The sequence below is a fragment of the Sinohyriopsis cumingii genome, chromosome 13 (genome assembly GCF_028554795.1).
Source record: "Sinohyriopsis cumingii isolate HCF-2022 chromosome 13, ASM2855479v2, whole genome shotgun sequence".
Lineage (NCBI taxonomy): Eukaryota > Metazoa > Mollusca > Bivalvia > Unionida > Unionidae > Sinohyriopsis > Sinohyriopsis cumingii.
Window position 1 is genome coordinate 22,357,003 of NC_142973.1, and position 16,619 is coordinate 22,373,621.

The 16,619-nt window shown below is 34.3% G+C and overlaps 1 protein-coding gene across 1 annotated transcript in view; it reads left to right on the forward strand.

Moving 5' to 3' along the window:
• LOC149785045 (MAM and LDL-receptor class A domain-containing protein 2-like) overlaps window positions 1-16,619 on the forward strand; it is a 349,170-nt gene that overhangs the window by 136,070 nt on the left and 196,481 nt on the right. The window contains exons 58-66 of the mRNA XM_089931272.1: window positions 562-724; window positions 3,677-3,811; window positions 4,389-4,654; window positions 5,287-5,374; window positions 6,209-6,376; window positions 7,575-7,843; window positions 10,832-10,919; window positions 13,617-13,754; window positions 15,710-15,873. Of these exons, the coding sequence (XP_089787398.1) occupies window positions 562-724; window positions 3,677-3,811; window positions 4,389-4,654; window positions 5,287-5,374; window positions 6,209-6,376; window positions 7,575-7,843; window positions 10,832-10,919; window positions 13,617-13,754; window positions 15,710-15,873 (1,479 nt within the window). The remainder of the gene's footprint in view (window positions 1-561; window positions 725-3,676; window positions 3,812-4,388; window positions 4,655-5,286; window positions 5,375-6,208; window positions 6,377-7,574; window positions 7,844-10,831; window positions 10,920-13,616; window positions 13,755-15,709; window positions 15,874-16,619) is intronic.

Sequence of the window (16,619 nt, forward strand, 5' to 3'; positions counted from 1 at the left end):
TAAGAATACATGAGGTTTGAGTCAGTCTGAATGTTGTAAATAAGAATACATGAGGTTTGAGAGATAGATTAAATAGGCTACTTGTGTGGCAAATCTGCTAGTTTGGGATAATAGATGTTAATTAAATTAACTAGTTTAAATAGAGTAATGTAGTAAATATATTTGATGCATATATTTATAAGCATGAGTCTGATGTGTAAGCATCTGTCACATTGGAATGAATCAAAATGGCTGCATGGATTACATGTAGACTTGGCCCTTGTTTGAAGTAAATAATGGAATTCAGTAGAATGATTGTAATTGCCATGAAGAATACATAGGAAAAATGGAGTGAAATGCAAATTTACTTCATCCCACTAGTGGAGTTATCATTTCTGCAATATCTTCTTCCCATATTGATCAGTAGTGATCAAAAATCACTTGCCTGGTTGACAAAACTTTTTTAGATTTCATATACCCTCGCCTTAGTTTCCCTTGCCATTTGCAATCAGGTAACTGTTAATTTTGAACCCTGACCATGTTTAACACTCGTGCATTATTTTGGATTATAATTTTTTGTAGGTCATGATGGAGGGTGTTCGAGGTAATGGTTACCAGGGCGACATTGCACTGGATGACATAGCTTTCACCCCAGGACAAAGCAGTATCCTACCAATCAATGCTGTTCCCAGTGGAGTCACCACCCAACCACCAATTGTTACCACTACTCCAGTCGTCATTCCAGGTACAAAATAAAACTACAATGAAGTGACTATTTTGGTACCAATTTTTCTGGATTTTGTGGACACTCCTAAACTACAAATTTAAATCTTAAGAACATTGATTCTTGCAAGGAAATGATAGGACCCCTTCTTAAATTCATAAAATTACCTGTTATCCACTAAAATTCATTTTTAATAACCATAACCTATTCAGCAGCTAAACAGTCACAAATTTAATTATATTGGCGAAACATTGTTGGGGTTAATGAAACATAAAATTTGCATTGGTATATATACTGATATATGTGTTAGCAAATCTGAACTAGATATAGAAGTCATCATAAATATTAATACTTTTTATCTTGCCTTATGAATTAGAAGAGCTCTGTTTTACAACCCTGGCATCAACAGCTGCACATATAAAAGCATATCAACCATTCTTACTTCCTAGATCCTAGGCAACAGTTTGGAGTGGATTTCATTGTACTTACCCCAGTGGTGGGGACTTGTACATTTTTTATAAGGTTTTCATGGCATATATAACACATTATTGGCTATATCATGCAGATGAAATTCCAACTAAGTGCCTTTCCTAAGAACACAGCATATCATCCAACCTCAGCTGGCCCATGTGTTTGTTGAACCCATGACCCTTAAAACCTTAAAATAAATTCTGACACTCTACCAACTGCACTGCCATGGCACCCAACTCCAACTTTGTACTTGAACGTTATTTGTATTTTTTTGGTCAAGTTTTTGCATTGAGCTCACTACCTTATAGGAACTTTTGCAGCCTGTTTGCAAACTGTTACACCTCTAACCATACAATTTGGTGAGGAGATGCAGGTTGAGGAGTACTACACCGTCATCATATAAGTAGATCACTGTGACCCATATTTTATGCTTCTTGGACTTTGGTTGATTGTGTTCAATTTATGTCTCAATCACTGTTCCATCTAGAATCTTCAAACAAGATGATAAGCATCTCTTTTAGTACTTCACCCTTGAAACAAAATGGTAAATGTGACCTACATTTAACATTTTACTGGCTTTTTTGTTCATATTTGGCATTTAGTTCATTGCATGCTGTATACATTCTAGAATCATGAAACTTGGGAAGGGGATGCATCTTGATGAGTATTGCGTCTTCATTTTTATGTGGGTCATTATGGCCCATATTTTATGCTTCATATACTTGGGTTAAATTTTGTGTTTGAGCATTTCTGATGCACTGTTCGAGCTAGAATCATCAGATCAATGATGATGTGCATCTCTGTTAGCACCACATATTTATAACAAAAGAAGTTTTATGTGACCTACATTTCACTGGCTATGGTTAGGTTCTTGCATTGGCTCATAATCACCTGAGATTTGTGCATGCTATATGCACACTATTCAACTTAGAATCATGAAACATGATGAGGGGGTGCATCTTTGTAAGTACTATGCTTTTCATTAAGATGAGGTCTTAATTCCCATATTGCATGCCATGCAGAAGTGGCTTCATTTAAACATTGTATTTTAAATGTATTTCTTTGGAGCTGTTTATGTTAGAATCACAAAACTTAATAAATAGAGGCATTTCTGTGGGTTACGACCAAAGAAGCTCACTGTGACCTATAAATATCATTAAAATTTTATATTATTATTGAGAGCTTGAAGGTGTTGTAGCAAGATAGATACTTATTAATATGGCAAAAACTGTGGAAAGTTTTTAGAATTCATGACTTATAGTTATGTAATTTGCTGAAAGTGCAATTGGTATTGATTGTTGATACATGTATTAATGTATAGGTACATAAAAGTACAGCATATCTGGAATTGAATTTGCTCAGATTGGCAAAACAAATATAAACGATATCTGGTAAAATGGGTAAAATTTCTGTTTATCATTTTATTTATTTATTTATTCTTTCATCCCTTGACATTGTGGTTGTTTCAGCTCCATTGTCATATTATGGCATTTCCAACTCTCTTAAAGAAGTCAGACTTATCCCTGACCCTTGGACAACTCACTTTGCTAGGCCTACCCCAGATGCAAACTTAAATTTGTTTGATCACCAATGACCAATCAGATTCTGACTACATTACATGATCATATCATCTGAACCAGTTGTGCTAGCTGAAGAAAAGATTATTTTGATGTAACTTCCTGTCAACTGCCTGGACTTGTGTCACATGACTTAAAAAAGCTGCTCTATCAGCTGAGTGGTATGTAAACTTCATGTTGATAACACATGGTTACTTATTGAACCATATATAAACCCAATGTTGACAACATGTTACATATTGAGCCATTGTGCATTGGTCCAGTTATCTGATGAGTTATAATGCTAATGAAACTGGTGAGGGACATGGGGGGATCACACCATCACAAGAGCAGATTCAAGGAAATGACTCTACCTTCCCTTATGCATCTTGATATAGTTGAATTATGGTGGCTTGCAGTTTCTTATTATTGTCAGATATCCGCATGTTATATTCCTATAGAACAATACTCCTTTTTGTTTCAGAAAAAGAGATTTTCAGTGCTGTTGAAATCACCAAATCTATAGTTTTGGCAAATTTATTCAGATTATTTTCAATATTGTTACATTAGTTACCATTATTGTCCCATAACAAACCCATGCATAATTACAAGCTAGCATCCACTTGACCAAATAATGATTAAGAATGCTTTATCCAAACAGAAGACCACCTTACCGCCATCCCCACCACCCTTTCAGCTTACTTTATGTACTTAAAAAGATGCACCATGCCATATATACTCAATTATAAGACAAGTCCAACTGCAAACTGCACAGACCCAGATCTGCTGCCCATAATGCGATGGCAGATCAGGGTCTTTGCAGTTAGGAGTGATCAGTAGAACCAACAACATAGACCATGATCTGCAGGTGCATTATGCTATGGCAGATCAGGATATTTGTTGTTTGCAGTTTGATTACCCTTTTAATGATATACTTCTATTTCAGCTGGTTTCAACTGCAACTTTGATCTGAGCTTTTGCAGCTGGCAGCAGGATAGAACAGATAATTTTGATTGGACTCGGTATCACGGCAGTACAACCACAGTCAACACAGGACCCTCACAAGATCATACCTCTGGAAGTAAGTATGGGATTTATTCAATTTAATTTAATTATTTAATGTTCATTTTACATGTTTAGGTAACTACTAACAATCTATATTGTGTAAGGTGATTTTTGAGGTGGAAAAAAGCTGAACTATAAAGCAGTATTGATTGCCCAGCATGAAGAGTCAATGTAGGGACTGCATAAGTATAAAACAAATATGCTGACCACTGGAATATCCAGTTGTTATGGTTATCATATACATGAGATTGTGGTTCCCAATACTTGTTAAAAAGTTTTGTAAAACTCCTCATTTGCTTAAATTTCCTAAATCCCATGATCGATTCATATTATAATTGTCATCAATCATTATGAACCTAAGGAAATTCATTCTTTGACATGTTTCATTTTCTTTTACCTTATGGATCATGATCTTGGTCAAAGAAAATTTGCATTTAGTCTGGTCGTCTTTTATTTTTCCTTGAGTTTATTGTGTAAATTGTGTGAGGAGAAAGATAGAGATGCTTTTCATCTAATACCAACATTTGCCTTGCTGTGCATAGGAAAATATTTATTATGTCCTATTCTGTAAATGTTTCCTTTCATCATTTCAGATGGTTACTATGTATATATTGAGACCTCAGCACCACAGCGACCGGGTGATAAAGCAAGGCTGATAAGTCCCCGTATCAATGCTGGTGCCCAGTGTTTGACCTTCTACTATCACATGTATGGAGCACACATCAATACCCTGAATGTGTATTTTGCCCAGAACACCAACCTGGGTGCACCAGTGTGGACCAGAAGTGGGACGCAAGGAAATCAATGGATTAAGGGCACAGTACAGATCCCAGGTGGTGGAAATACAGCTATCACAAATGTAAGAAATATCCTCCCAATAAAACAGACTATGAGATTATAAAATTATGGAATTCCATACCATCTTATGTAAAGTCAGCTTTCAGAAAGCATCTTAGTCAACATCTACAGAAGTAATTGCTTGTATGATTTTGTTTAAGTCAGTACTCTTATAAACATTTATTATAACATGTACTCACCTATAATATTTTACATTACTCTTTGTATGAATCTTGTATGTACTTATGTGATGGCAGATAAGGGTCCATGATCTTTGCAGTTGGACTTGTATACAAATATATATGGTATCTGTAACCAATTTGAAAATTATTGCACTCATTTAAAATATTTTTCTAGAATGGAATAATAACTCATTTAAGAGAGATGGAGATACAACATATTAAAGAACTCAATGACACATCTAGAAACACACTGAAGCATCCATTTTTTGCTTTGGATATCACAATTAAATATCAGAGCAAGTCAAATCTCTTTTGAGAAGAAAAACTCTTCCTTCCTTTTTACTTGTAAATAAATATAAATGTCATTGTAATTTAGCAGAGTTAGTACCAGTGATTACACAAGATATTCAGACCATTCTCTGTCTTTCAAGACAATTCTTTTTCTTTATCAGAGAACCATTTTAAATTTCAGGTGGTGTTTGAGGCAACTCGAGGCATCAGTTACCTGGGAGACATTGCTGTTGATGATGTAATGCTGACACCAGGACAGTGCATACAAGGTATGTAGTTTGTTTCATTCTCTGTTTCATACATTATCCTATGCATTGGTACCACTGTGTGTAACAAAAGTAATTCTTTAATACTTTAAGGACAAGAAATGATAAATCTTTTGACATCTCTCTCTCTCTCTCTCTCTCATGCTGTGGCGAGCAGAAGTAGGGGAGCAGACTGGAAGGCTTACTCCAGATATACAGGACGTTAGTACAGTTAAAATTTTCCTTTGGCTTGTTTCATGTACTGACCAGCTTGCAAATCATCCTGACCTAGGTACACTTCCTAAAGGATGAACTTTTACCAGAGTGATACCTTGCCAGTGAGAGTGTAACCCATTCTCTTGTTGAGTGTATCAACTGAAGTTTGTTGATGTGAATTGAATTAACAAACTTTCTGATGATGTACCACCAGTGAAAATATTTAACCTTTTGAAGAAGTGCAATTTATATGATAAAAGTTGACCCTTGTCTTTTTCTCGTCATGTATTACTTTTTTTTATATGAATTTGAATTTTCTCACCTTTATCATTTATTTTTTAGGAGGATATATGTATGTTCATGTTTAAGGGTTTATCTTTCTAAAATGTAATAAATTTTACCTTTATATATTTGGAGTTTAGTTTTTAATCAGCAGAATATATCCAGTATTGTACTTACTTTCTGTTAAATCCAACATCCCACATGCATATACACACACACACACACACACACACACACACACACACACACACACACACACACACACACACACACACACACACACACACACACGCGCGCGCGCGTCTGTTTTCCCTGTATATAGAGAGACACATTTTAAGGTACTTTTGGGGTTGATTTTAGGTACAGCAGCTCCAGGCACTAGTAACATAAATTGTGACTTTGAGATCACTCAGATGTGTGGATATACACAGGATATGACCGATAATTTTGATTGGACTAGGAACAGCCAGGGAACAACAACATTGTTAACAGGACCTGACTCAGATCACACCTATGGGACTGCTTCTGGTAAGCTTTAATTATTGCTTAGGGGATTTAATCCCTGATTGTCACACCTACCCACCAACTTTAGGCACAATCACTCCTTTTTAATTATCACTGCATATCCATCAATTTGATATTGATGAAACTATGGATGAATTTGAATGCCAGTGTTCTATTTCATTTAAACAGAGTTATAGCCCTTGAGTGCCCCCCCCCATCATTTATGCACAGTAATTCCCATAATTATTATTGCTTTTCAAACATTTGACACGAGTATGAACATCAGAATTCTGCATCTTTGTTTATCAGAGTTATAGCTCTTGATTGATTGACACACTTACTTCACCCAATGACTCCCATATTTTCTTTTTGGATTTTATATTCATGAAACAGCTTAGTTAAATTGTATTTTTGGTTTCTGCATCATAATTTAAAGCAGTGATGTTGAACTCGCATTCATTTGTTTTTTGGAAAATGTGTCAGTAACCATGTTCATGTCTCAAAGAAATCATTTTGCATTATGTTATTATGACCTCATCTGGGTTTAATTACCAGTTTTCCATTTCATTAGTAAATGTCTTCCTTTACAAATGTACTCATGCTATTATATCACCATCATTATGTAAGCAAGGTAAGTATGTACATTTTTGGATGAGCAAAATAGATGCAGGGCACGTAAAAATGTCACTTGCCCTCCACAATAAGTAGCAAACTGAACAATTTTGTGGCCCAGTTTGTTAAAACAATTTTTTGCTAAATTGATAATGATAAAATATTAGATATCACTTTTATGAAAATATTTCGTAGTTAATGTTCCACATTTTCTGGATATGTGAAAAATTGCTGGTGACAGGTGTTGATTTGCTCTTTGAGCATTTAAACTAGCTTATCTATTAACAGAGTTATGATCGTTTGTTAGCTGCTTATATTATTTCTAACTTAGCTTCACTGCAGTTCCCACAATTATTGTAATTATATTAGTTTTTGTATCCCAGTGCTTTTCATAGTATATTGGAAATGGGGGGGATCATTATATATATATATATATATAGAGAGAGAGAGAGAGAGAGAGAGAGAGAGAGAGAGAGAGTCCCTAAGGTTTATTGGCATCCTTTTATGATGACTTGACTTGGAGGTAGGTGAGAGAAAGTGGAGGAGTGCAGGGATATTTTTTGTACACAAGCCAAGTTTACATTTCAGTCTGTTCTGAATGTATTTTCAGGCCATTACATGTACACAGAGGCATCTGCACCTAGACGAAGTGGTGACATTGCCAGATTATGGTCTCCCATAACAACACCAGCAGCTGGCTCATGTCTTTCCTTCTGGTATAACATGTATGGCAGCACAATAGGCACACTTAACATCTACACTGCACAGAACTCTACTGGTTCCCCTGCACTGGGCAATCCTGTATGGTACAAGACGGGCAACCAGGGCAATGTGTGGAGAAATGCATTAGTTGCCCTGCCAAATCTACAGCAGTTTAGTGTAAGTGAAAGTCTGTAATTTACAAAGTATTCATGCTCCCTGAGTACAACACCCTTCAATATACCATTGCCCTCATATTCTGTTTGTATGTCATGGATCACGTTCAGTGGTCATTCACCATAACACCCCTCAGTATACCGCTGCTCTCATGTAATGTTGGTATAGTCATGGATCCTATTGGTTACATTTTGTTCTGATGTTCATTTATATTTCTCAGGAATTTAGTTCTTAGCTGTTGAGAATCAGTCAAAATGTAGTTTCACATCAGAACATTTTCTATATTTGTTTTTATATGTACTGTTATGGTACAGCGATAGGGGAACATAATTCATTATAATGTGACATCATTTATAAGACTGGTTACGCTTACTGGGTTTCATAAATAGCATTGTATAAAGAGGGAGCTTTATAATTTAGTAATTAATTTTTTCATTGTATTGAGATGAAATGGTTTTTTATATAGGACATGTATACTTGACTCATGCATAACTCTGGAATGGTAAACCTTGTCCGGAGTGCATACCTCTGACATTGGAGCAGATTCTTCAGGAGTGTATCCGTCTTGTAAACCAGAAATTTTTTTATGTGAATTTGATAAAGGACCTATATTATGATGCATCATTGGAGAAAATCTATGACTATTTTGATGGAATTTAGTTTATATAAATTTTTTGACCAAGTCTTGTATTTTAAGGATTTTATACTTGTTACCTGTATATTTTATTTTATATACCACTTATTTTATATACCGTTTATTTTATATACTGTTTACAAGAGTTTTAACATCATCACCTTTTATCGGATCTTGTTCAAATTTACTTAGATGGAGATATCTTCTTGAAATTTTTGTATCCTTCATTATAATTACATTTTTCGAACTATGAACTTTTAATTGGCACCATGTGGCCAGTGTTGAGCAGATATGACATTAAATCCTTTTTCATATGTGCGTACATACATACATACATACATACATACATACAGTTGATAAATATAGCATGACTTGATCATGTGGGAGCTTAGTCATTTTTAAATGATATAAAATAAACACACCACTCCCTCAATAACTCGTGCCTGATAACTCACGAGCCCACTTACTATGAGGGTTTGGGAGAATATCCCATTTTTTAAACAAGAAAATACCCCAAAAATTGATCCCTATTTTTTGAACTTGAAGAAAATCCCAATCAAAATTGGTAACGGAAACTTTGAAATATCAAATTTAAAAATAGGTCATAGAATTTTTTATATTTTCTTTCCAAACGACATTCCTAGTACACTGCAATTAACAATATGTAAGGAAAGTTTGATCAATGAAAATGTCACTTACGCCGAGTGGAGGCAGTACTCTAATAAATAGATACAAATTAAATTAAAAAAATTAATTCAAATTTGTGTTCTTTTTCTATCTTTTAGTTCCTTTTAAGTGTAATCATCAAAAATGCAATGTGTTCTCTTGTAAAAAAAATGTAAAATGGGTCAGTCTACTGTAACATCTATATCCGCGAGCATTTCTCTGAGAACAAAGTGCCAACTGTGTTTTAATAACTGACTTGAGGAAGTATTTGTTGCATTGTTGCACTGAATTAAAAGCTGGCCTCCTTTGTATTATCATGCTAATTATGTCTTTTGAATAAAATAAAGGAGGTGGAATAAAAGAAAAGTTAAAAGGCATGAAAATCCTACAAACTTAAAATCTAACGTCCCTGGTCGCATGTCAGGTGAACTCACTTCATTTGATCAATCAGACACTGTTTTAAATGTTATTGTGTATGTAACATAAACTATCTTAAATTAACTGACTCTTTCACAACTGTGATCAAAGATAGCAAGGCAGCCAAGCAAAATGAATACTTCATAAAATAAAGAGCTTGGTTTCACAGATACGGACCAATTTGGGCAAGCAAGTTTCAGAGAATTCAGAGAACTGGCACTTAGAGATATCCTCAAGGATAAGAAGTTTCATTATTACTTCCAATTAAGTCATGACATCAATATTGTACTAATTGAACAAATTGAGTTTGACGTAGATGATTGTGTCACGAAATAAATGTCATGTGTTTTGAATAAAAAGAATCTTGTTTGGTGGTGTATGAACAGTTAGTCTAGTTCCCTGCACTAGGGACTCCCGATTTGGCAGGTTACTATTAAACACCATTAGGGGAACCAGACTCATCAAGAAAACGAAAAGCAGCAACATAATACACAGATTTTTTGTGTACACATGATGGTTGTTGAAACCAGTTGGAACGATCTTTCACATGTTGGACATTTTGATAATAAATGTTATTTTAAATGAATAATGAACAACTTCATTAGCAAAAGCGCGTTATTAAAAATTGTTATTGATGTGATTGTACAATGAGGATTCATTCATTAAACAGCACAGTTCCTAACATTGCCCCCCCTTCCCCACCCGGTTTTCTTGTTGTGAAAGAAAATTTTAAAAAAATTTGGAGGTCCCTTGGTAACATGCGCCCTTGCTTATAGTGCAGTCTATGTTTGTGGACCGCATTGTGCACAAGTTATTGAGGGAGAGGTGTGTCAAATAAATCAATGTAGACTAAGTGTAATATTGGCATACTAGAATTCATTTATGTTTTCATTGGTATATGCTTTCCCAATTTTGCAAAAATTTATATTTTGAATGGTACATAAATTTGTAAATTTGGGCAGTGTTTCAAATTTTTATATAGAAAAATGATTGTATATGAATTTTCCTTGGGAAAATGATTGTTTATGGACTGGGGCTGGGTTCCAAATATTTCCTAGAAAAATAATTGTTTATGGACTATGGGTAGGGTTTTGGATGTTTCCATAAAAAAATGATTGTTTATGGATTGGGGCTGGGTTCCAATTGTTTCCACAGAAAGATTGTTTGTTGGATCTCTACATTTATGGCCCAGAGTGACCTTGAAATTTGCTAAAATTGATAATCCATAATGATAATAATAAATTCACAAAATTTCATACAATTTTCTTATCCAGGTGGTTTTTGAGGGAGTCATTGGTGGACCTGTATACTCTGACATGGCTATTGATGACATCAAAGTGCTACCATCATGCCCTACCCAAGGTAACAATTTTATTACATGAAGAAGCTGTTCCAGACTCTACCACAGGTCTCAGACATGGACAAAATGAAAATAATGAAAAAGTCAGTAAAACGTCTGGTGGTAATTAGACTAGCATCTATCAGTCATTTTCATAAGGTACATGTACTAATTCTTAGTCTAGAGCATTTAGGAGTGGAGAGTAAATTCTTTTAAACTGGAATGATCTGCATGCACATGTTAAATTGAGCAAAAATAAATACAAATACAACATCATCATTTACATTGCAGTTTCACCGCCCTTTGGCTTTAGTACCATCTGTGCTCACTTATAAGATGAGTCCAAATGCAGACTGCACAGACCCAGATTTGCCATCACATAATGCACATGCAGATCTGGGTCTGTGCAGTTTGTTAGGAGTAATCAGAAGAACAAACAGCATAGACCCTGATCTGCAGGTGCATTATGCCAAGGCACATCAGGATCTTTATTGTTGCAGTTTGACTTGACTTATAAGCAAGTACAGATGGTATTATCCTTCCATTCTTTACTAATTTTATTAAACTATTTAGAAAAGATTTGTTTCTTTTAGAAAGCTAAGCTATGGAATTTCACTGAAGAACAGAATTTATTCCACTCTGTTTAAAAAAAAATTATTTGACAACAAGCAAAATTGCTACATTTAAAATACATTATTCTTAATTGATGGTCATTTTTGGACAGATTGGATGATAAAGTTTTAAGTGACCATGTCCTCAAACAAGCGTCAGAGGATGATAATAATGTAGGTTTATTGTTGCTAATGTCTCTTCTATTTAATTATGGCCTAGGCTACACATATTTTTGTCTATAGATCTAATATGCACTGACACTGCCATACAGTGTAGTTGAAAAAAACAACATGATGTGAGAGACACATGAAATGTCTACACATCATGGGCAGTTGTTAAGTTATAATTATGGGCACATTATGTCTTAAGTCCAGCATATCAAGTTAACAGTCATTTTGGACTCATTTGACAAATATGGATATTTAGGGTTGCTGACACACATGCACACGTGTGCGTGTGCACACACACACACACATGTGCACACACACATGCATGCATGTTTGCATGCACACACACACTGTATAGTAACAGCTGTCATTGCCTGAATGCTGCTTCTTGTGTCAGCTGTCATGATGCTTTCTTGTACAGTACATCTAAGGGAGCGTTAAGACAGCTCTCACAATGGTAGCTACAAGCAGCTGTGACTTTGAGCATGGAGAACTGCAGGGTACCATGAAAATGCTAAAAATAACATTTATTCTATGTAGAATTAGTTGCCTTAATGTAGAACTGATTTAGAAAAGAAATATATTGTTAGGGTCCATTCACTTACGTTATAAGTACCAACAAGTGTATCTGTGTTAAATTTATAATATAACAGCAGATTTTATTTAATAAAGTTTTTGATCCATAGGATTAGGCACCTTTGTGCTTGAATTTTTAACATTAATGGTTAAATCCAAAATGTTGATACTTTAGCTAAATTAAAAAATACAAGTGATAAAATCTCAGTGTAAGAGGAGAGTTTAATGTTTTTTAATATTCCTGTCATTAGATGGGCATATTGAATTGTCTGTTACTAATTCTGTGTCCACATAAGGAGTCAGGGAGACCAACATGTACACTTACCAAATAAAAAATCATGGTCAGCAACTCAGTTTTCATGCATTAAGAATGAATAAAATGTGTAAATGTAATCATGCAGTTATTATAATATTTTTCACTTTAGAAATGGTACTTGACCAGTGAAAGTTTAAATCTCTGAAGATGGCTCCCCCAAAATTGTTAAATTTTCTTGATACAGGTGCTCTCAAATATGAAATTTGCTTTAAAAAAGGGAGCCCAAATTAGAATAAATACATTAGTTAAAGTGAGGCCATTTCCAGTAAGGATTCAAAATAAGTACAGAGAAAAATTTAAACCAGATTAGAACAAACATTTGCCCAGAGACATAATGGAGCCCTGTTCCTTGCTTTTTCAAAAGTCACAGGTAAAGGTCACCATGGTTAAAATGTTTAAGAGACCTGGTTTGGATTTTACCCAAAAACTGATTATGGATTTACACTTAAAGCTAGAATCTAGTGATCTGATTGGCTGGAGTCCTGGTCTGACTCAAAATTGATCAATCAAATTTCTAAAGTCTAGTCATATATCTTTAAGATTTAATTGGTGAATTGGAGCCAGATCATTAATTTGACATGGCAAATTTAGCTATTATTTGTTTATAAGCTATTATTTTATTCAGTTTGAATCTACATTTTTCTCAGGTGATGTGCTACTCCATAATGTAAATTGTAGAGTACTATTCTTCAGGTGTGTCATGTTGGATGTAGATTGGCCAAATTTTATCAGAGTTAAATTTGGATTGTCAAATTTCATCAGAGTTAATTTCAATAACAAATTAATTTTTTTAGGGAGAGAAAAGGTTACATGGGAATTTTACAGAATACTGAAAATATTTTGCTTTCACTATGTCCAAAATATTTTGCTTTCATTGTATCCAAATGTTAATAATTGATCAGTCATGTAAGTATCAAACAACTCTTCATTCATTATGGATAGATAATCAAACATTTAATTATGCATCAAAGAATGGAACTTTTTAAATATGTTATTTAAGCTTAAGCTTCTGTTGCCACACATCAGCCTCTTTTTCCTTCTCTTTTTAGGCAACTGTGACTTTGAGAAAGATTTGTGTGGATGGTCCAATTCTAAGACTGATAACTTTGACTGGATCCGCATGAATGGTGTGTACGTTGGTCCAGCCTCCCACCCTAGAGGAGATCACACTTTGGGATTGGGAAGAGGTCAGTACATTGTTATGTATATCCATGAATTCTGTGCTGTCAAACTGTTGATTTGTTATGCCTCATGTTATCAATGGTAGGACGTATAGTATTACACTTGTCCATCCATTAGTCCATCCAGTTGGCATATCTTAGTTAAGTTTTGCCATTTTTTGGTCAGTTTTCAGGCAGTGGTGGGATATTTTTGTTCCATGAATGCATTTCATGTTTTTCAACTCACCTGAACCAAAGGCTGATTGTATAACTCTGCATCCATCAGGTGTCATTCATCTGTCAACCATTGCTTGTTGCCAACATGGATGACATATTTATGATGAAACTTGGACCGTAAGCTTATTTAATCAAGATCTCAAAGGAGCTTGATAATGAGTAATAATAATGCATATTCATGATCTGATCTTGTATCTGATTGGCTGAGCTTTTTTCCATTTTGGAGGTTATACATTTTTATGTAGTTATTCTCAACTTTGGAATATAGACTTGTATCATCAAAATCTTAGATGAATTCAGTAATGAGCAAGATTGACATGGCTGATTGGCTGAGCTTGTTTTCTTTTTGGAGGCCATATATTTGATCTGATTAGGATTAAGCTTGGAATATGAGATTATCTCATCATGATCTTGGATGATTTTGATAATTAGTGAACTTGCATATTAATAACGTTGATCTTATATCTGATTAGCTGATTTTATTACCACTCTTTATGCTGTTTTTCATGTTCAATTTTCATCCAAATGGAATATAGATTTCCATTACCATGATCTGCATAATTTATGCAAGGGGTGAGTTTCAAGGATATTAATGGAGTTATTCTGTGGCTGATTTGATGAGCTTGCCTCTACGCTGTAGGTCTTTTTATGGTTAGATTGTGATCAAATATGAATTAAATTTACATTGTCCAGAGCTGGGAAAAGTTTTATTTTGAGTTAGATCCATTCATATTAATGAGATAATCATGCATCTATTTCCTGAGCATTTTTCCAATCTAGAGGCTTTTTTTATCATAGGATTTCATCAAACTTGGTAACTGGGCTATATCATCAAGATCAAAGAGGATCATGATTATGAGAGAGAATCATGCATATTAATGATATGATCTTGAATCAGATTGGCTGAACTTTTTAGCACTCTGGAGATGTTATTTCTCATGCAAAATTTTGTAAGATTGTTATATAGCTTCATATCATGAAATGATATAAAGTTTGAGGTAAGAGTATTTATTTACATAGGGTTGTATACTTACAACACCTTACTGCATTAGCCTGCTTAGTAAATTGGTTCACTCTTAAGTTATGTAAGTCCGTTGAGCAATATTAGCCCCACATGGACCTCTTGTTTGTCATCATATGGTGTCATTGACATGAGATTTCACAAAACCATTTCATAGTTTTTATATTAGGTGTCTCTACTATCAACCTATGTTGACATATGACACATTGCATAGAAGTAAAATAGACATCCAGATATTCTTGAAAGTAATGTCTCTACAGGTTCATGCAGTTTATAAAATAAAATCTGTGATTTTTTTTCTCATATTAATAAGTCTTAGTTTTGTGTTCATTCATGTAAAAGTTGTGAAACTTGGTGAAAAAGTTGTATCTTTTCTTGCCGATTCTAGTTCCAAAAACAAAATTATTAAACTTTGTGCTTGTACATTCCAGCTTGTACATTCCACTTAAACTGAGTTTTTGTGTTGGATCTAATCTGTGTTGGATCTAAAGATTAATCATAATTAAAACTGGTGTGAAATTGCAAACTTGTATTGCATTAGTGGGATCAAGTTTTGCCTAAAGTAAATTGTTGTGAGATTGTCTTTAGTTTAGATTCCTCTGAATATTTAAGATTTATCTAAATATTTTTCACATAAAATCACTCACCATATTCTATTAAAGATAAACCAAACATGGATATGTTTAGATTTTATATATTTCATGTATATTTTCCATACCTTTAGGTACCTACCTGTATTTTGGTGACCTAAGTCCCAGACAGACTGGCATAAAAGCCCAGTTGGTATCCCCGTCTCTTCGGGCTACAAGTAGCTCCGGTGTATGTATCAAGTTTTGGGTGGCCTTCTCTGGAGGAAATATTGGAGTTCTGAGGGGATATGTAATGACGGTTAGTTAAATAAATATTTTTTTAATTGTAAAATGATGCTCATGCACTTCTGTTGAGGGTCTGGTAATAACCCATCACCCGTTCTTGTGCAAATGTTAATTTTTTGTTGTTTTTTAATGAAAACATCGTCTAGTTATCAAACATGATCATCAAGCTCTTTGGGATATTTAGGAGGTAAACCTCCTGGGTTTCTCATAGGATAAATGCTGTATTCTCAAATGTATACCGAAGATTTTTTCATTTCTGAAATGATTAGTGTTTAGCAACTTGTTGATTTTGTTGTGAAAGGTTAAGGTACTGATTAAGAAGAAACCATTCCCTTCCTTTAGGAAATATTCACTAGATCGTATTTCTAATGGAAATTTCAGAACTATTAATGGAGTGATGACAGTAAACTAACTAAAGTTCAGACATAAAAAATATTGCTATTGTGCCATTTTTATGCTTTATTGTGTTTTCAATTGCAATTAAATATATAAAACTTAGATGTATTTTTGTTAAACCTTGTTGATTTTTGTTTTTGCCTATGTACAGGCATTCCCTTACTAATACATATATTGCAATGGGAAAAATTGCTTTGCTGTATATATTTTCTTCATACATTATACTTTTAGCACATGAATCCCCAATGTTAAATGGTGTATACCTGTACAGGTAATGCGACAAATGTGGTGTGAAAACTTTGTATTAGCTATATAGTGCTAATGCTGGAAGCTGGACCATGCCATGTAAATGCCACAGTGTTA